This window comes from Hakea prostrata, chromosome 7, assembly GCF_041222555.1.
Source record: "Hakea prostrata isolate BN-2017 chromosome 7, UWA_Hpros_2, whole genome shotgun sequence".
Classification (NCBI taxonomy): Eukaryota; Viridiplantae; Streptophyta; class Magnoliopsida; order Proteales; family Proteaceae; genus Hakea; species Hakea prostrata.
Genome location: NC_142606.1, coordinates 4,186,979 through 4,208,798, shown reverse-complemented (window position 1 = coordinate 4,208,798; position 21,820 = coordinate 4,186,979). Strand labels below are relative to the sequence as shown.

General features: G+C 35.9%; 2 protein-coding genes across 2 annotated transcripts; one reads left to right on the top strand and one right to left on the bottom strand.

Moving 5' to 3' along the window:
- Positions 1-938: 938 nt before the first annotated feature.
- On the bottom strand, positions 939-7,143 carry LOC149009111 (ubiquinol oxidase, mitochondrial-like). Its single transcript, XM_089163045.1, has 4 exons — positions 6,548-7,143; positions 4,713-4,841; positions 2,548-3,036; positions 939-1,505 (listed from the first exon to the last, which is right to left on the bottom strand). The coding sequence occupies exons 1-4, from the start codon at positions 6,896-6,898 to the stop codon at positions 1,446-1,448; spliced, it is 1,029 nt and encodes a 342-aa protein (XP_089019171.1). The 5' UTR covers positions 6,899-7,143; the 3' UTR covers positions 939-1,445.
- Positions 7,144-11,847: 4,704 nt separating this feature from the next.
- On the top strand, positions 11,848-17,225 carry LOC149009110 (Mitochondrial substrate carrier family protein). The gene is made up of 4 exons (XM_089163431.1): positions 11,848-12,801; positions 13,953-14,256; positions 15,852-16,319; positions 16,872-17,225. Exons 1-4 carry the CDS (start codon positions 12,749-12,751, stop codon positions 16,938-16,940), a joined length of 894 nt encoding a protein of 297 aa, XP_089019557.1. The 5' UTR covers positions 11,848-12,748; the 3' UTR covers positions 16,941-17,225.
- The last annotated feature ends 4,595 nt before the right edge of the window (positions 17,226-21,820 follow it).

Here is a 21,820-nt window from a genome sequence, read left to right as displayed (position 1 = left end):
AATTACGATTATGCCACAACTGTTGAAGGGTTGCCATCTAAGCATTTAGGGTTCAGATTTCGACTTCCCGTGTTCAGGGTGCAAGTGGCCCTGACCCACTCTGTCATGTGTAAAAAATATTAAAATAAGTGGACAAATTAAATTTTCCTATCCACATTCGATAATTATCTATTTACTGAAAAAGAGAGAAGACGGATCAGATGTTTAAGTCAAACAAAAATTAAAAATACTCAAATGAGTAAAGTCTAAACAAATGCAATTAACACTCATAATTTATTAAGATCTAAAACTAACATTTACGCTCAATAGAGAGATTAATTATATATATATATTCTATGATTTTAGATTTTATAGGTTAACAAATTTGGCAAACGGATAGAGAACTCATTCTCTCAACTTCATCTGTTATTTTTCAGGTTAAAATTTTCAATTAATCGGCATAAAAAGAATAGCAGAAAAATATGTTTAAAAGAATTCAAGAGTAACAGATAAGTTGAACAAAAGGATCTCAGCCCAAGTTATCAAGAGATACGAAGCTTATGAGCGTGCAACTAGTTTGCCAACGGATTGTTCATAAATAGTTATTAAAAAAAGATAAAGAAGAAAGATTAACCCTAAACGTGTTTGCAGTGAAAAGTCAATGGAGTTTTACCCTTATTCATGCCATTATTAATCAAGCCACCAAATTATTTGCATATATAATTTGATTTACACGGGGTTACTCAATTGGTAAAACCAACATGTTGTAGTGAAAAGGTTGTGTGTTCAACCTTCGTTAATGACACACATGTAATGTCCCCATCCCCTATATAAAAGCTCTCTTGTATAAAAAAATTAATTGTAAATTTATTCGTATGGATAAAAGTCAAGAATCTCACCAACGGAAAAAATGGAGATTTGAGCGAATAAATCGTATTATTCAGGTCCCTGGGAATGGTTGGTGAGTGGTGACGAAGACAAAGCTTCTCTACGGTACTAAGACCGACTGTTATTTTCTCATGGGGATTCTGAAAACGTCTATCAACTTCTTATAATTTTATTAGTTCATGAAATAATGTATTGGTGGTACCAGTTACAGATGGCCGATGGGATATTGATTCTACATGTCACCATGATGCTTGTCTACGTATTACAGGTTGTAAATGCACAAAGCATTCTCGATATTATGAAAAGTTCGATACTTAACTTGATTTTGACAAAGTATAAAGAAGAAAAGTTATTAAGCATAACATGATACAGTGGAGAAGTTACCTTCTACTTTACTGTTTTAGACCAAAAAATAAAAATTCTAACACCATCCTCAGATCTCTCTTTCGAGTTTCGACATCTCTCATGGATTCAGTTTTTTAACTGAACTCACTCAGGCAATGCATGAATACCATAAGGTCTTGCTCACTCCCATATAGGCATCAATTTACATACAGAACAGACATAGGTAAAACATGCTAATGGTACCCGAGTGGAGCTGGAGCCTCCCTCAACTCTTTTCCCTCGCAATGGATATCCTGCATCACGAACATCATGCATCAAAAGATGGCATTCTACTAATTATCACCAAAAGCAAACTGATATTTTAAGTTGAATTAATGTAATCTGAGACAAAAAGACCCCTAAAAAGCCATCAATAAATCAAAACAGAAGCAAGGTACAATTACAATATAGAACCAAAAATAAGAGGGGAAAGTTGGTCAATTCCTCTCAGAACTGCTACCTTGGCTAGTTTATCAACAAACGAAGGGAAGAATACCCTGCTGCCAATAAGCTCATACCAGAATGGATGAAGTTGCAATATGATATATGCACACAGCCATATTCAACAGAGGCTTTTTCAAAACTCTTATACCATTTTGTTGGGGTTTTGGGACACGGCTGACCTCCTACTGATGTTATATTATATGACCAGGCATGGCACAGAACACTTGGCACAAAGCACACAATTATTATAGGTGATATAGCATCATATGATTACTAAAGTAAACCAGTATTAAGTTTTTTATGAGACATCACTAAATTCTTAGAAGATATGATTAGAATCAACTCATAATGAACCAAGGCTGCTTTTACCATCGCTTTTTGAATGGAAAAAGTTCTTGCACATTCTATTGAACTGAAAATTTTGTTTTGTTTTTGTTCCCCACCTCCCCCCCCCCCCCCTCAAAAAAAAAAAAGGGTTTTCTTAGTTTTTCTTTTGTGTCAAAAAATGCCAGACCTACAGATCTCATATTTCACAAATTCCTTGCTGCACACATAAAGTACATATTGGTTGAAACTGGTTCAACATAAAGGAGGGTTCCGGACCAGGTGCAGTTTGAAACCCCCCCCCCTCTTTTTCTGCCGAAGTCTGTACAGAATTAATAAACTGGGAACTTCAACTTTGAGGGCCTGGTACCAGCATGAACGTTGAAATTTCTCTTGTTATCGAATCATACCATGATTAAAGAGATAATGGAACTGTGCACCCAAATAAACTATAAAAACAGGTTGTTTAAAAAAAAGAACCCAACGATCACAAAATATCATGGACAGAGAAAGGCTGGAAGTACTCACAGAAGCAAAGTGGTTGACATCCCGATGGTGTGCTTCATCTGCTCGGATCACAGTCACAACATCCTTCAGGGTGGCATCTCTGGGCAGCCTCCAATAGTCAATAGCAATAGCAGGAGCTTTAACATTTTCTATGGCACCACTCTCTATATCCTTCAGGTACTCTGTATATGAATGTATCGCTTCCTCCTCCAGATATCCAACAATTCGGTGAGCCAACTTCGGTGATAGAACATAGAGAACAAAGAAGATGTTGAAGAACCCTCCTTGAACAACAAGAACCAGTAGCCTCTCATACCATCTGGGCTGCACAAGCTCCACCATAGTCATCAAGTGCATCCTTTCATTCTCTGCTTCTTCTAGTAGCGCTTTTACCCAACCACCAGAATGCTGGAACTTACGGAGAGACTTGAGGTGCAACAGCATTCCTCCCACCATACCAGGAACAGCGGCAACTGTCTCCAGCATCATTGCACGACACCCATACCTTCTCTGCATACTCAAGGTGGGGGGGAAAAAAATTGGGTTGTCTGAGAACCTTTTTCCCAAATAATATAAAATTCATGAACAAAGTAAGCTTTAAATGACTTATTACATAAAAAGTCAAAACAGAATGGCCCTGGTCAACTGGGGATCAGAAAATGATACTCCAAGTCCAAGTTTTAACATAATTAAATTACTTGAAGTAGGAGCCCAAGCTTATCCTTATTCCACTAGTTAGTTGACAACTCAGATGCTGTTGCATACTTGCATGGAGTCCTATTCTCCATACTCCATTTCACTTCTGGTGTAAGATCTTGATTTAGGTACAAAAAAGTGTCATCTTTTCCTGATCGCCTCCTAAATAGTTAAGACTCTTTTCTTCCTTCTTCCCCCCCACCCACCCCCTTGTGGTTTTTTTTTTTTTTTTTTTTTTTGGGGGGGGGGGGGGAGCAAGACCGTCCAGCACTTCCTGTTTGCCCATTCTCATCCTCTCTACTTTGAACTCTATTACTATTCCTACTAATTAGGGGTCTCATTGAGTACCCATGTGCTATTGATATCGTCAATCGCTTCGTAATCAACTGAAGGAGCTACTACCTGAAAATAAGAAGGAAGGTCACTGGGGTTGGAAGGATGAAGCTCCTAAAGTTCGGGGCAGATCTAATGGTTAGATTGTTGTGATTTTAGTCTTCGAAAAAAGTCAGAAAATCCCAGAAAAATTCCTGAAAATAGAAAAGCAGGAGATATGGAAATCAGGGTTATGGATTTAGGGTTTTGGGGAATGGGGGAAAGCTGCATATGAGGGATGAAGAAGAGAGAATTTGGATACAATTGTGTAGATAATTTGGATTTCAATTGTGTAGATAAAGTTTTTCCTATTCTCTCCTTCACTGTCCGTGCTAATGTTTACTCTTCCTGTAGAACACACGTCTGTTTCTCCCTGCTACCTTTTCTCCATCACAGGTTGCTGGTACATACATGCCAGTAAGGCACTAAGCTTTTCAGCCTCTGATTTGTCAGGAAAATAAAAAAGACCTGGGATGGTATGCAGATCAAAGGCAACTCCAGTTGACTACAATTCTATGCATACCAGTTGTATAAATTCCTCCAATAGTCCAACTGATTCAAGAAAATTCCAGCCGTATCCAAAACCTGGTCCAGCATCCGGTCAATCAATTCATCGACAACAAACCTAGTTTCAGGATAGACAGCCTTCATCAGGCCAACTCCGACTAATGGACATTCTATCTGTACAAGTCCAACTAAGGGTCATTCCCAGCGCAAGGCCTCCTGCAGTTATTAAGGACTGGGGAGGGTCAAATGTATGAAGACTCAGTCCTGTTTCCAAATAAGTTGTTTCCAGGACTTGAATCAGTGACCAAATGTTCAACGAGTGAGCACTCAACCAAGTGATTACCATAACTTTACGAACACTAGTCCGACTGATCCTATAAATTCCAGCCAAATCCAACTGATTCCTGGCCAATTTCAGGAAATTTTTAACTGAAATCCACTTGGAATCAACGATTTGACCAATCTTATATGCAATTTAAGTTTTAGACCTTGTGTCAAATACATTGGACATCGAACTTCTAGCTACAACAATAAACTACACAACAGAATAAAAAATAAAATAAAATCTACAAGAAAATCCTCTAAAAAGATAAAAGAAGCAGATTATGCACCTGAAAGAAAATATCCGTAGGTATCCGAAGAAGCTTCACTGTTCTAAATGCAATCTTGTCCAAAAGAGTTTTAGGTACATGGTGCTTAGTTAGATCAATTGACAAGTCAGCTTTGTAGGTATCCCATGGCTGCAAATAAACATATGTTAGAAAAGCACCTGATAACTTCGAAAGAATTAGTTGAGCATCATCCGGATAAAAGAGTCTTAACTAGACATCATGCATAAGCTCATCAAAGTACAAAGATTCCTCATGAAGAAATAATGTAACGAAGACTAGAGATCAACTATGAATGCCAATAATTAAAAAAATAAGTATGCACTAATAAGTAATTATTTAACTGTATAAACTAGACACCACAAAGAACATTAACTTTCCAGCGTAACTTTTTTTAAATGTTTTCAACTCACTTCTATTTTAACACAACTGCATTTTTCTTTTTTCTCCTCACTTCCATTTCACATTTTTTTTCTTTCCATTTTTCATTTTTCATTTTTCATTATTCGTTACATTAATTTGAAAGGACCCATATAGCCAACCCCATTAAGTTGGATAACGCTCTATCATTGTTGTATATTAGACACAAACAAGAAAGGCTTAATATTTTTCCGCCACAGCTTGTAAGCTTCAATTTTCTAGAAAAAATAAGGTATCTATAGCACAACAGGAAAGTATGATCTCGTTTTTATGGGCCATTAGTTGCAGTGAAGTTCAGCATAGTATTGGGAAGTTGTTCCCATACTCAATAACACCCAATCACTTGTCTCAATTGATCACGTCCATCAAGAAAGAACAACACCTAATGTAGGATGGGATTATCGCTCTATCCAAGGCAATATTTGGATCAAGATTCAAGACCTAAACTATGCATGTCCTTTCTCAAAATTGCCTGACGGTCATTTTAGGCAAAACGCTCAACGATGATTAGGTGATAAAGAAGCTAGGCACCAAGAGCACTCACTCATATTATGTTCTTCCGCTATAAGAAAAAGGATGTTACCTCTTGGGAGGAGGGTCCTCAGATCTCACATGTCAATTTATATGTTAATTTGGAGCCCAAGTCAGTACCCTGGAAGACCACGCAAGTTCTAGGGCATCCTGAAGTAATCTTTGTGTTGGTGTGGATACTTCTCATATTTAAGCACATAACCATTTCTTTCATGGATCAGAAAATTTAAATGTGTTGCCTATAGTTTCAGTTATTTACAAGGATAAAAAAAGCATAGTACTCTACTAACAGAAGATAAACCAGGTTCCCACGAATCTTCTCAGACAATTTATCACCGTAGAACTCTTGACAAATGAGACTTATATTCACAATTTGAAACAACCAAACTTAAGGCTAGGAGCAAATGATTATAGGTGCATACAAAAACCTAGAAGTTCAAAACTACTCATTTACCAAACACCAATAGTTAGTTGCTCTTTCTTCCTGCACGTAACGTGTCATATATATCAAAATTACTTTCCATATTTGTTAAAAATGATATATATATTAACAGTGAAATCACTGGAAAAGAATTGGAAACGCGAGTTTACACTACTTATGATCGTGTGAAATTTTAGTAGTACAGTTTCAATGGGAGGGGTTTATCATACAAACAAAAGTTGGTCAGCAACAACATCTTGAGAGGTTGATTTGATGCTTCCCGATAGTAACCAGATTACTATAAGTGCAATTTAAATATTTTCGAATCCAGTGTTTCAGATGAGCAATACAAAGACTAAAACCGAAATAAATCAAAGCCTAAAACTGTTCCGATCTAATCAAATGTCGAAAGAGTGAGGCGAAATACAATTCTAGAACCTTAGTCAAAATAGTCAAAACTCCTTACCATGAAGCAGTTCCATGGCCAAGCAGTTCCGTCCTCCCTCGTGATCCCCGGTCGTGTTATACCCCAATAAGAAATCACAGAACCATCACCCGGTGGCTTCCCGCCCTGTCGTTCAGCGCCATTTGCAGAGGAATTCTCCTTCGGTTCCTTCTCAGTCAACGCAGTCTCTGCCGCCGAAGAAGCAGAGTTCAAATTACGTCCCAAGGACGAGATACCAGGGAAGAAATAAGTCGGATTCGAAGAAAATCTGATAGCGCAGCAAGAAGAAACACCGTGGCGTACGGTATTCTGGTTCTGGAATTGTCCATGGAGTAAACTTCGGATCAGCGATCGAGCCAAGTGTTGATTCATCTTCGATCTCTGTACAAATGGCACTCAGCGACCCTTGAAAGCGCTAGAATTTCTCACGTTTAGACAATCGATTTAGAACTCGGACAAATAGCTTCTGTTCTTAAAAGCAGAACCATACGGTACTCAATAAATAGTCCAATCGGTTCATGCATAGAACACCAACCGACTACCGTCTTCTTACCCCTTCTCGATTGTGAGACTGCCGTCTTCTTACCCAGAAAGGTAAAAAAACTTAACGATTTTGCTTTACGTGGCAACGGGTGATACTTTTCTTGTTCTCCAGGACTAACCTTTGTTGACTGACCTTTGTTTGTTTGCAAAGAAGAAAATATTCGAACAAATAAACGTGTTAGTTTTCTCTTCTTCTATTTTATGGTAATTTTCATCCCGACATGGACCTGAAGTTTCATCAATGTCATTTTTTGTTTAAATAAATTAATATTATACATCTGCCTCCCCTGAGTATCTGGAGTATCAATAATATCAATTAATGATGAATTGTGATTTTTATGATCAAAATACCTTCACATCTATTCTACCGTAAGATTTACATCATGCATTCACAATTAAATTCAACAATGATAATAAAAAAAGTGGACTATTTGAATCTTGTAAATTTATGAATTATTAAACCTTTGAATATAAAACCACATAGTGTCGGTTCATTTGTAAAATTTATTTTTTATTTTTACATTAAAGATTTCAAGTTTCTTAATTTACAAAATCAACTCCTTAGTTATCTGGCTCCCAAATCCCTCTTCATTTGGCCTACCCAGATCCTCCGCCACTGAAAGAAATGATTATCCCAGTAACAACTGGGGCTTTCGAAAAAGAGTTTTTGTTGTAAATATGTTAGGGGTATCTTAGTCTTTTCTATTATAATTTGTATGATATGTTTCTTAGGTCCATTCAGTGTTTTATATATATTCACAATATTTGGGGCTTAGTGTTAGAATATGATTTATTATCATTCTCTTATTCGTGTTTCTCTTGAGCGTGGTTGGAGCTATGCAACTCTGGTTCTAGCATGCCCTAGTTTGCTCTAGTTTGCTACTACTTCTTCTTGGCTTAATCTTGCGTGCAGGTTTAGAAGCTTTGGCTTCTGATGCGTTGAAGGCACTGCTGCTACTGTTGGTGTTCTTTGTCTGTGCATGAAGAGATGACCTAATACACTTGCTTACAGGTGTTGTTGTTCTATATTGTTGTTTATCTCTTGGTCCATGTATAGAGTTAATGTGTTAGAAAGTATAAGGGCTGTAATCTTATCTTTGTTATTCGATAGTGCATGACTTGATGAGTTCCGTAACTCATCATTGGATGTGGGTCATTGTGACCGAACCAAGTAAAATCTTTGTGTCTTGTTTATTGTATTTATTTTCTACTGTTATTTCGCTACATTTTTAAATATATTTTCTTAACAGCTTTATGATATCCATAACCAAATTTGGGTTATCTGTACAGTGGAACCTACAGTAGATTTTGTTGACTGCAGAAGCAATAGTTTATGAGGATATGCCACATGAATTTACAAGGTAATCTACGACCTAAGGTAGTTAGATTAAGGATTATGAGGTGTTGGAAAAATATTTTAGGGATGGGTTTTGAAAGACACACGAGTTGATTTTGTAAATTAATAAACCGTAAATTTTCTAAATGTAAAATAAAAAATAGTTTTTACAAGTGAACCCACATTATTTGATTTTAATTCAAAGGTTTAATAATTCAAAAATTTACAATATGCAAATACCCCACTCTTTTGATTTTAAATGTTGGATTTAATTGTATAAAACATTATGCAAATCTGATGGTAGAATAGATATGAAGGTTTTTTTGTTATAAAAATCACAATTTGTCCTTAATTGATTTTATTGGATACCTCAGGGGAGGCAAATTCAAAATGTCAATTTATTTGAAAAAATGACATGAATTAAACCTTAGGGGATCCAGATGAAAATTACATTTTATTTTATTTATTTTTTGTGAAAAACACTTTCATTCAACGGCCCAAACAAAATACGCATAAGAGTGGACATGAAGAACCCCACCTTCCAGAGTAGAAGTATGCCACAAGGTCCTCATTGGAATGGCCTCTGCTCCCACAATGGAGAGTGGGCACAAAAGTTCCCCTATGTTGGACTCTTATATTGGGAACAATAAAATAAATGAATAGACAAGATTAAAAAATATGGATTCTACTTTTATCTGCCATTACACTTTTTCCATCTAGTCTCTTTTAAAAGCATATTTACATTTTCAACTTTCTCGTTAAACTTTTTCCTTTCATTTTTCCTTTCCTGCTTTGCTACAAGTGGGTCTTCCACATGTTTCTCATGAACCAAATTAGGTTATATGTTTAATTTCAATTCACATAATTACTTTATTAAAACATATTAAAAACGATCAAAGTGGCCAGAATTGAACCAATTAACACCCTGGGTCGTGATACCAATAATTGAGAGATCGTTTTTTGCTCATCGACATTTTTTTTGGGTAGGAAATGCTTATCTACGGTCCATATCATTATAAATGATACAGATCCCCTTGTTCATATATAATTTATTTAATAAATTATATAAGCCCCAACCACCATTCAAAGACTACATAAATAATGAAGTATGAGAATACAAAATAGTTCGATAGTGTTTTCATTTATTTATTTTTTATAATATTATTTTTATCCTGACATTTATTTTTTTAAAGCTATGTGTGTAGGACTTTTGATAGTGGGAGTAGGTAAATACTTGTGAGGTTACTCAAATAGAATAAACTTATCAAGTTACATAGAATATATATTTTTTTAAATGATTATGGCAAATAGTTTGATATGCAACATATATTAAAAATAATGTATTGATGCTCAAGAGAGTTGTACCAAACCTAACAAATACATCTTTCATTGGAAAACCAGCAAATTGTAATATATAATATATTGGAAACAATGACACAACTCACATGCTATAAGACTAGATTGTGCAAGGCTTATTTAGTGTGACCTGCATGCTGCGCATTTAGGCAACCATTTTTCCCCGCATTCTTTGCGTGCTTGCCACGGTCGGATTAATCTCACGGTGCTTTCACTCCTTTGCACTTTGCTTCTTGCTCGAGCGGCTCCCTCGCGTTTCGTTTGTCTTTCTCAATCCACATTTATTGGATCCATAGTCAGGTTATTTTGTTGTTATCACCAAGCTTTGTCTCAACTTTACCAATAGTTATGTATGTATATGCAAGCATATGACCATGGTTCGCATGGTTCGCCTGTCTTTGGCTTAGCTTGGCTAAGACCACATCGGTTTGAACTTTTGATTTTCAAAAGTTTAAAAGACATGGTCTAGGTTTTTCTTTCATGATCTATGATCAATAATCTCTCATTTACAATATGGATTTTATGTTTTCCAAAATATTTTAGATATTCCATAAATTTTGTCAAGGATTATTTTTTTTAGATGTTCTGCATCTTATATCGGATGTTTTGTATATACATGCAAAAGAATTAAACTCTGATTCATTTCATTGTCTCCTCTCCTGAGTTTGAATTGTGTTTTTTAAGATTGGAACCCTCAAAATAGATTGAAGATAATAACTCTACAATTGGGAAGGATGGCTAGTGGATAAAGCGGCATCTCTCTATTCTCGTGCTATTCCAAATTAATAACAAAACTAGAGGGGGAAAACAAAAGAATAAGTACCAATAGAATATATTCGATATGATTCAAAAGTTAGATACTCACTCCTATATGTAATTGTAAAATTTCAATATTGTCTGATAGTTGTTTATGCTCATGAATTTTTATCAGGTGGAAACGTGATTACAGTTTTTCCATAAAAGAAAAAAGGAAAACTGAAATTATAGTTTCAAGGCACAGTATAATGTTATTGATAGTTTGATACTTTGAATCAGTCTTTAATTAAAAGAACCGGTTGAAAAAGTTTACGGTGGTTCCTGCTTTGCTAAATAATTAAATTAAATAAATAAATAAATAAATAAATCGAAAATGTTTAATAAAACTGTTTTGTTTCCGATAATTATCGCAACATATGTTTAATATATGAAAATTTATTCATTGAGAATAAAATGGATTCATAAGTTTTTTTTCAAAACAATAGTTTTTTATTTTGGTAAACAATAGTTTTTTTTTGGATATGAGGTTTCATCCGGGCCAGCTTGTGTGCACCTCGATTACATCCTCAGGTAGCTTTAATATTTATGCGGCCGAATGGGTGTGAACCCTAGAACTCCCATAGAGAAGTTGGGCCTTTAACCGCTTTAACATTCTATCATTGGCAGATTATAGTTAAACGTGAAGATTTCAAGTAGGTGTATTCATGAAATTTGATATCCTAAATAACTTTATTAAAATCTTATCATATTGTAATATAGCGGTTTAGGTAGAAGTGGTCACCCCACATGATATTAAAAAAAATGAAAGTAGAATCCGAGGGAAAAAATAAAAAATAAATCATTTTTTCTAGCAAAAAAAAAAAAAAAAAAAAAAACAATGAATCATTTTTCTAGTAATTAACAAAATTTACACCATCAAAACTGCAACTTTACCATAAGTATTTAGCTTACATTCATATGTGTCTTGATTCATTTAGGCCTGTTTGCTTACATGAGTATGGAGTTTTCATATATCTAGAGATTTTAAATATGTGGAGTCATAATTTATAAAATAAAATGTTTGCTTGTGGAATAAAAACTGTGGATTAATCTTAAAAAACTATTTGATCTATGTGATTTTCGAATGTGCAAATATATAGTTTATTTGAAATCCATGGATTTCACCAATTACCCATAAATTTTATGAATCTAGAGATTTTAACAACATAATTCTCAAATTCATGATGAAATCTTTGGATTCATGTAACTAAACATGTTTTTATGTTTTTTATTTTTTTAAACCGGTGCGACCTCTTTCAATGTTTTTCTGTTTGAAAAAAAAAGAAAAAAAAAGCATTGGTTGGTAAAACAGAAACGGTTCACTGTTACACTAGCATGCAGAGAGCGCTCCAGATTTCAAAGGAGAGAAAGAACGCCGCAGTCGAGTAATTATTATCGGCTAATCGGCATATTCTGATCTGCGGAGCTTCCTTCGCATTTTAGTAATCGCCGATTCGATGATACACGGAGACTTCAAGATAGTGAATCAGAATCAAAAGCCCGGGGAGAGAGATTTAAGTGTTTGAGTGCGAGGATGTCAGTAATGGCTAAGGTTAAGCGGAATCTGGTTATCCGTTTCTGTCATTGTTGGAACCCTAAGTTTATGCGATTCTCTCGTGCTGTTCAAGCTTCTGTTTTCTGTTAATAAACTAATGTCTGAAGTTCAAGAAACCCTAGCAATTCAGTATTTGAAGAGCTCGGTCTCCTTCTCACCTTATTGTTATTCTTTTCGTTTCGTTTTTGCATTATTACGATGTTGGGATTGGAAGCCTGGTTTAGGGATGTGACTGCGTCGGAGGTCCCGATTTCAACTTCAGTTTTTTTCGTTGGTGGAGGACTGTTTTTGGATTCTACTACTGTTCCTGGTTCGTTTGTTTCTTTAATTTCGACCCAAAGTTCCCCGTTTAGTGGTATTTCCAGTTCATTTTCTTCTTCTTCTTCTCAGAAGTCGTAAGCCCGTTGTTTTCGGGGTGTACCGGCGAGTTAAGGGAGAGTTGGGAGTAATTGGTGATGGTTTTTTGTCGGTGAGTTTGTCGATTAAAGGGAATAATGGATTTGTCCAGGAACCCATTAATGGGTTTGTTCAGGAATCAAATGGGTTCTTGCATCAAAATGGGGAGAAAAGTCAGGAGGAGGCGGTGGTATCTGAAGACCGTAAGGAGCAGAAGGTTCAGCTTCAACAATCGGGTGCCATGAACACCACTAAGCATCTATGGGCTGGAGCAGTTTCTGCCATGGTATCTAGGTTGGTTTTTGTTGTTTTGGTTTCTATAATTGAATGGCAGTGGTTATTGCATTTTGACATGTATAAATTAATCTTTCGCACTCACCTGCCTGTGACTTGTCTGTGGCATTATTTTGCTGTTTCTCCCTTTTCTAACTGATAGTTTATGTTGGTTTCTACTCATGATTATTGTTTCACGCGGTCTTTTTTCTTGTGATTGTGGTATGAGCTTTGGTTTTCTTTCCTTCTTAACTTTATTTATTTTCTCGAGGAAGGTACATATTTCTCGCTAGGGAAGCCAGTGTTGAGGATCTAGAAACTCAGCTTCGTTTACTAGTAGGGGTTTAGGGTCTCCCAGTAACTTATTATTTATTGATTTCAATGATATATAGAAACAGAAATTGGAGATGCCTGCGAAAATTTTTGACCTGTTTTGCATCCAGTGTTCTGAATGAACTTTGGCATCAATAAAGTGGAAGCACAGAGTGAATGTCAATACTGGTCAACGGGGACAAATAGAAAAGAAAATGAATGAGGTTTTTAGTGCAAGAAACTGATAGAAGCTATCAAGATAAGTTTTGACGCATTTGTGGAACAGTAAGATTATTATTGTTTGCATTAATAGGTTTCGTGAAACAGTAATTATAATACTTCAGCATAAGGATATGGGGAAGGGATGAAGAGCACATGAAAGCTTTTGACAAGGCAGGCATTTCTGCCGTTCATATGAGGCGGGGTGCTCATTTCACCTTCCTCTGTGTCAGTGCTGGACTGATGCTAGATCCAAATAAATGGTTTCCCCTGACACTAGAGTAATTATATAAAGCCCAGCCATGCTTTGCTGAAAGGAACACAAGACAGGCACTTGTGCATTTTACTTCTTGCTCTTTTTTTTGAATTAATTTAAAAAAAAGGTAAAGATTGGGGGGAGGATGTTGGAGATGTTAGAGAGGTTCTGCTTTGTTTCAGATGAAACAACTTAGTCGAAATTTTATAGTTCTTTTACTTGTTAAAATGAGGAATCTGCATGTGATATGTTTCGGTAACATGAATGTTTGGAGAATAATTCGTTGCTGATTGGGTCATGAATGATACCTTCCTTGTCACGTGAACTAGGTAATGTTATATTTATTCCGTTGATTGCATATTCCTTTCTTATTCTGCTATCACAGAACTTTTGTTGCCCCTTTGGAGAGACTAAAACTGGAGTATATAGTTCGTGGTGAACAGAAGAATCTTTTTGAGCTCATTAAAACGATTGCTACCACCCAAGGCTTGAGAGGCTTCTGGAAGGGTAACTTCCTAAATATTCTTCGTACGGCTCCATTTAAGGCTGTGAATTTCTATGCTTACGATACATATAGAAAGCAACTTCTGAGAATATCTGGGAATGAGGAAACAACAAATTTCGAGAGGTTCATTGCTGGTGCTGCAGCTGGTGTGACAGCTTCTATACTCTGCCTACCATTGGATACGGTATGTGGCTGTTTTTGTTCAATCTACTATACAAGTTTACCTTGGTCTGTTTTTCACCATCTAGTTTTGACATTATTAGGATTTTTATCATATATGGAAGGCCATACCCAGTGCACAAGGCTCCCCATTTTTAGTAGGGTATAGGGAGGGTCAAATGTACGCCTACTTACACCTGTTTCCAGGTTTTGAACCTGTGACCGAGTGTTTGGCAAGTGATCAATTGACCAATGTGCCAATGCCAGGTGGGGAATATTGATTCTTATGAAACCAACCTAATATGAGGGTTGGAGATGGAACTGAAAACTAAAACAGGCCTAATAAAGGCTACTCTTACTCTTATGTGCTCTCGTCTGCTGCAACTCTAAATTCCAGGTTTTTCCCTTTTCTCCTATAGGCCAGCCATCAGAACAATTTGTCCCCTACTCTGGCTGTGTGTAGGTCTTTCGGTTTTTCCCTTTTCTCCTATAGGCCAGCCATCAGAACAAATTGTCGCCACTCTGGCTGTGTGTAGGTCTTTCTCCTACATCAAAATGATATCTACATATTTCATACTTTTCCTGGGAAAATTTTGATCAGAAGTAGCCTATGGGTTAGGGGAGTTTTTAAAAAAGGGCGGACACGAAGCGCAACATTTGCTTCTTGGACAGGGGGCCCAGAAAAATTTATTTCTTCCACCAGATGGTTTCTAAGAGCCCTAACTGACATAATGGTTTATTTTCTTTCATTTAAAACTCATATGGAGGCATATTAATATGAGTCAGTGTCGACCATGGGATTGGTCAGAGTTGTATGAATCCAGATCACCTGTATTGGCCTTGATCAATATTTGCCGTAGTTACGTAGTATCAAATTGAAAAACAAATCTTTGAAAACCTTCCTTGCCATGGCCATACTGAATTACAAATACAGGGTAATTGTTAGATCAGGACCAGGAGACAGACTTCCCCTGGCATCAAAATGGGGAAAATGGATGCAGAACCTATTCCATTCTTGGTCCATACTGATCCACCAATTTTGAATCATTCTTGGATCAGAATTGGGGCCCACTGATATGGATACAGATTCGATGCTTCATAAAACCATGCATGGTTGTTGGTGTTCTTTTGCTTTGATTGATGTTTAGTTTTTGGCCTATGGTGTTTCTCCATCAACCAGGCCTAAGAGCATCTTCTTTTTGAGGAGATTTGTTGTTTGTTCTCATTTGCAATATCACCTAAAAACTGGACGTATGATGTAATGGAAACTGTAGAATTTTGTGTCACAAACTAGTAAGACAATTCAAACTTGAATATTAGGTGTCTTATTCATCCTTGAAGAACTGAGTCATGATCTTTTCACCACATTCTCCTTTCTTTTCCTCTGTAGATGGTATTTTCTGTAGATGCTATGCGGGCTAATTAGTTATAGAGTATGTAACCCAATGCTTGTTATGTGCTCAGTCATTTATAATTATGGGCTGGCTCAATGCTAGAAAACAGCACTGCTTCACTGGGTCCAGTGGTGAAAACACTCAACCATTGTCTCCATAGAAATGAAGCCATGTGATAACTTGGGCAAATTGGTACTAATTCCACCAGTAACTGTTAACGTTTCAGATCAGAACAAAGATAGTGGCACCTGGTGGTGAAGCCTTAGGTGGAGTTATTGGTGCTTTTCGGCATATGATCCAGACTGAAGGGTTCTTTTCCCTTTACAAGGGCTTAGTGCCTTCTTTAGTAAGCATGGCACCCTCTGGTGCAGTTTTTTATGGTGTGTATGATATGTTGAAGTCGGCTTATCTGCATTCTCCTGAAGGAAGGAGGAGAATTGAGCACATGAAACAAGAAGGTCAAGAGTTAAATGCCTTGGACCAGCTGGAGTTGGGTCCTGTCAGAACTTTGCTATATGGTGCTGTTGCTGGTGCCTGTGCCGAAGCAGCAACATATCCATTTGAAGTTGTGCGGAGACAGCTTCAGATGCAAGCTCAAGCTACAAAATTAAGTGCACTGGCGACGTGTGTCAAAATAGTTGAGCAAGGAGGTATTCCGGCACTCTATGCAGGTCTCATTCCCAGCTTGTTGCAGGTATGTTGATGTAAACCTATGTAATTCCTGTTGTTATTTTTATTTACGTGTGGATGTGAATGGGACCTGATGCTTAGAATTAGATAATATGCTGGTCATAAGTAGATCTCAGGATAGAGCCCCATTTTATCCTTCTTCACAACATACAAGTCTCCTTCCATGTTATGCTCTCCCTTTCTCTCTCTCCAGTGATCTTTCTGGGTTCTGCTGGGTAATCTGAACTAGACGAGCAAGCAAGAGGTAGTTATTTTGTAGAGGGATTCTATGATAGTCTCTAGTGTAGGAAGGACCTCTAGCATAGCTTGTTAGGCATTAGTGAAAGGTTTTGAACTTTGTCTGTCATCCGTTCACGTACATTTTTCTTTGTTTGATGTCTTAAACCTTTAGTATCTTTAGAATTACAGGAGCTCCTTTCTTAGGTTTTCTGTGTCCGTTTATGTTTGTACCAAAGTACTCTTCTACAGTTATGTGCCTGCTTTATTTGCCTTTACAGTTACTCATAACATCTTATGAGATCTTGCCTCATTAGTGATCTGTTTGGCAACTTTTCAGGTTTTGCCTTCAGCTGCTATTAGTTACTTTGTATACGAGTTCATGAAGATAGTTCTCAAAGTAAAATGAACGTGAATGACTAAGATTCCCATGAAAGTCTTGGAGGGTTCATTGTTAAGTGTGGAGCCAAGGCTGATAACTGCATGTATTTTAAAAAGGTGCGAAACAATTTTCTGATAGCCTTCGCATAGCATTTCTAGTATATGACCCTACTGAATGTGGGAGTCTCGTGCATTTGTATGACCTCTCTGAAGAGTTTAACCGATGTCTTCCAATTTCTATTGAACTGATGTTCGTTACTTTGTTTCAAAGACAGAATACCAAAATTTTTTACTGATGAATCTTCTTCCTGTTTTAAAGAAATGACATAAAATGTCAGAGCAACACAGTTTTCATTGATTCTGTACTGATGCACTTGGAATTTGCTGGGTTTGGTTAGGCTTTGCCTTTTACTTCCAAGGTATCCATGGAGGAAGCCCTTCTCTCCCCCGCCAGTTCCCTTAAATAGGAATTGAGAAATCTATGTTGACCAATCTGGAACTTCGTTTGATTTTTATTAGTGTCTGATCAGTTTAAGCCACTTAGTTCAATTTGAATTTGGATTCGATACTAATTTTCCTTCTAGTGATTGATGTTAGCTGATTTGAATCCGAGTTGCTAACTCGAAGTTCTACATTCAGATCACTCGGAATCGGTCCAACAAATTTTAGGATTGATATGAATTTTGGCATGAATACTCCGGATTTCCAACCCAGTACGAGAAAAAGGTCGAAATTGAACAAGAAACCAACTTTTGAAACCCTTCCCTGCCCAGAAAAGTCTTATAGATACTGTTATTTTTCTCTAATTCGAACTGATAGATAAAATGAGCACTTAGCCATTGTGCTTTTGTTTTTAAAAATTAAATAACGTAACTCATATGATTGAATTTATGAATAAAATGAGAACTGAACCCTTTTGAGTCTGAATTAAAAAGACTCAGTTTGAAGTAATATTGTAAGCGAGAGAATTCTATGATCCTTACAGAATGCCAAGGATTTCCAACGTAGAGATGCGAACTTCATAAACCATCTCAAGATGTGGTGGACAATTTTTGCTCTAAGAAAATGGGGAAAAAAATGAAGTGGGACAAGGATGGATCAGATGTTAGTTTTACAATAATTTTATAGCCTTGTCAATGATACTTATAATGGCCAAGAGCTCTAGGGTTATGAGTATTGACTCGTTGAAAAAAGAATCCGTATCATGTAAACACGGAATCCGGATCATCACCCCCGAGGGGGGGACGGGTTTTCCACCACAAAAAAGGTGGGCCCCACCACTGAAAATGTAATTTAAAAAAAAAAAAAACCCCTCCCATCACCACCTTGGGCCCCCCTGTTTTTTGTGGTTGTAAGCCGTCTCCGACGGGTCGCAGATCCGGACTCATAAACATGCTAACCTGCAAATTCAATAAACAAAACAACCAATAGAATAATCTTTCGCTCGGATGCAAATATGCAATCAGGGAATGCAAGAGCTGACGAAAGTCACGAAACACGCTTACTGTAGAAAAATACTTTCTTTCTCTCTTTTCCCGGAAAGTAGATAAAAGGGATTAATAAGTGCATCTGGGGACCTGCATCGACCACTGTTGGTAATTAAAGAACCCCACCACTGATCTCCCCTGCTTCTTTTTATCCTTTTTGGTAAAACACCTCCCCTGCTTCTCACCTTCCTCGTAAGAGGAACAGCCATCAAGGCATCAACTCATCAGGAACCACTAACAAAGACATGTAACGCGGAACGCGGAACGCGGAGCGCCTCTAATGCAACTTTCTATCTTCAGGAGCCATGAATTTTTCTACCTTCGAGGGTGATGTCTGTGGGGCCGATCTATAACCTAATTTTGATCATATCGGCCGAAACCCGATTCTCCTTCTAAGATAGGTTCTCGATAATTTAGGACGAAAAGGATAACCCTCTGAAAGCTATGTATGTTGAACATTGGATACAGCATTTCTGTGCATTACCATCCATTGAATTGAAATCAATGAATAAAATAGGGAAGTCGTGAATCCAGCTAGCATATTTAGGTAAGAGTCAAAACATCATCATCATTCACTACTTCAAAATTAAATTTGTGTTTGACTTCACAGTTTGATGCCATTTCCATTTCCCTATCTAAGAAAAGGAAAAGGCTCTTACGAGGAAAATTCTTTCTGGGTGACGAAGATATTGCATTGCACACGGACGTGGAGCTATTACCTACTTCCTGTTTAAACAAGTGTATTTTTATTTTTAATTGCTAAAACAAAGGTATTGACTAAAAGGCCTTGTAGCGTAACGGTCCAAATAAACACGTCCATTTGGAAAACGCTTCTTGGTATTTTTAAATTTTAATTATCAAATAATAATAATAATAATAAATGACGGTATCACAGTTTTAAATAATCAAACAATGGAATAAAACTCTGAAAAACTAATGAATATTAAATCGATTCATGAACAAGGTTGAAATCTAGGAATCATGGACAAGAACAGCTCCAACATTTTCTATTCCGTCAAAATTGAATGGGATCGATTGAAAACGACATAAACCTTAGTAATTCATATGGTTACCCAAAAAAAAAAAATCTTAGTAATATGGGGTCATTTTTAAAATAAGAAGGAATCAAAGTCGAAGTCAAAGATTCTGATTCGTCTGGTTCGATTGTGATTCAGCCCACTCAGATTCAGTGAAGAGAAGTTGAAATAATTTTAGCGTCAAACGCAGGAGCAAGTTTTTATTTTGAGTGCTTCATCCAATTAATAGGGCTAGATTATAAATAATAATAATAATAATAATAATAATAATAATAATAATAATAATAATAATAATAATAATAATAATAATAATAATAATAATAAGTATATTAAGTTGATATTCCATTGAGTCTCAAAAACCGCATATCGTCAATGAGACTTTAACATTTAGAAGTAGAGTCTTACAATTTATAACTCACGATTGAAGAAATGCTTATCTTCTTAATGTTCAACAACTTCTATTTGATATTCACATTTTTACTTCCAACTTCAGTTCTTGTAGTTTTTCATATATTCATAGATCGATTAATTGTAAGTTGATAATTTAGCAAATGAGGCCTTATCAGTGACGTGTTCGATAACTTTATCAGTTACCACTTCATGGTTAGATGAAGTTAAATTTGTCATTCACGTGTTTTCATATTCTGATCAATGAATTTTTCTTACATTCCTACAAAAAAAAACCTGCATCCTCTCCATCTAGCCTATTCAGATCATCTTTCCACATTCAAATGCATATGGGTTCCATACTATCCTATGTGAATGTGGACTTCAGTAGTCATTAGGGGCGGAATTATGATTCAATATTGGGAGGAAAAATAATGGAAGTTCAGATTGGGAAAACATCAATGCTTTTCACTACACATATTGTGTGGGCATTTAATACACCCATTGGGGTCACATCTATGAATTATTTTATTATATTAAAGAATAGACCCACATATATTTTGTGTGACCTACACATATTTGACAAAAAAAAAAAAAAAAAGATAAATTATTGATAATGATGATTTTGTTAAACAAGATATGGGTAAATTAAAGCATGAGCTAAAAAAGAAAGAAAGTGACTTTAACCCTCAATAAGTCGGATGCAAAAAAAAAATAAATAAAGGCAAGAAATGTAAACCAATGGTAGTTAATTACCTTATTAATTATAGACATTTTATTTATAATATAAATTAAATAACAAAAATTGCAAGAGAAATAAATAAACAAATAATATAAAAAAATAAGATAAATAATAACTAGATTGAAAAGAAAAAAGAGACCCAATTGTGGAGAAGTTTGTTTTCTTCCAAATTTTATTTAACCCATGCTTATAGAGAAAGGGAAGAATAAACGGAAGAAATAAACGGAGGAGAATAAATAGGAAGAAAAGAGGAGAGTGGAGATATAAGATAATAAATAAAGATTGAAGAGTTAGTTTATAATTAGAAATGACATTTTAAATATCTAATAAGATTTTTTTTTCAAAAATTTCCGTTACCCATGTTTATAGGAAGATAAGAGAATAAATATAAATAAATATGCGAGAGAAAAAAGAAGGGAGAATAAATAGGATTTATGCCTATTATTTTATCTTTAAAAATTATTATCAATATTGAGGGAGATCAAGTAGTGATATTTCACATGTGAGAAGAAAAAAAAAAAAAAGATGAAAGAAATTAGTACAAAAAATGAAGAAAATAAGGGAATTATATAAAAAATTTAAACCCGCCCCTTAATGGGTCCACCCTCCTAGTTTTTACTTTATGTGAGTGTAAAAAAATGATCTAACGAAATCAACCTTATAAAATCGTACTATAATGAACCATTTCAAAAAATAGTATGATTTTCGAAAATGATTTATATCTCAGTATGATAGCATAGGTGTTACGACAATATGTACCAAATAATGCCTAATAATACCATTTTTTTGGTAACAAAATTGTACCACACCATTTACATATCAAAACAATAATATATCAACTGTACACTGTTTTATAACAAATCCGTACGGAAATGGAATCGGTGTGCAACTATAGATGTGAAAGTGGTATAACGTGATTTTGATTAGGTATCGATATTCTATATCGTATTGATACGGTACAGTTAACCGATACAGTTCCGAATTGCCGGTATGTGATGGGATAAAGGGAAAGTGACGTTTTTTCCATTTATTTAAGCGAAACGATCGTGTAGTTGAATGTTGATGCCTTGACGGTACATGCCTTGATCGTTTCAGTTCCGACACATGCAGCTTCAGTGACTTTGATTTATTTACCCCATTTGCCGGTATGTGATGGGATAAAGGGTAAGTGACGTTTTTTCCATTTATTTAAGCGAAACGATCGTGTAGTTGAATACTTGAATGTTGCTGCCTTGACGGTACATGCCTTGATCGT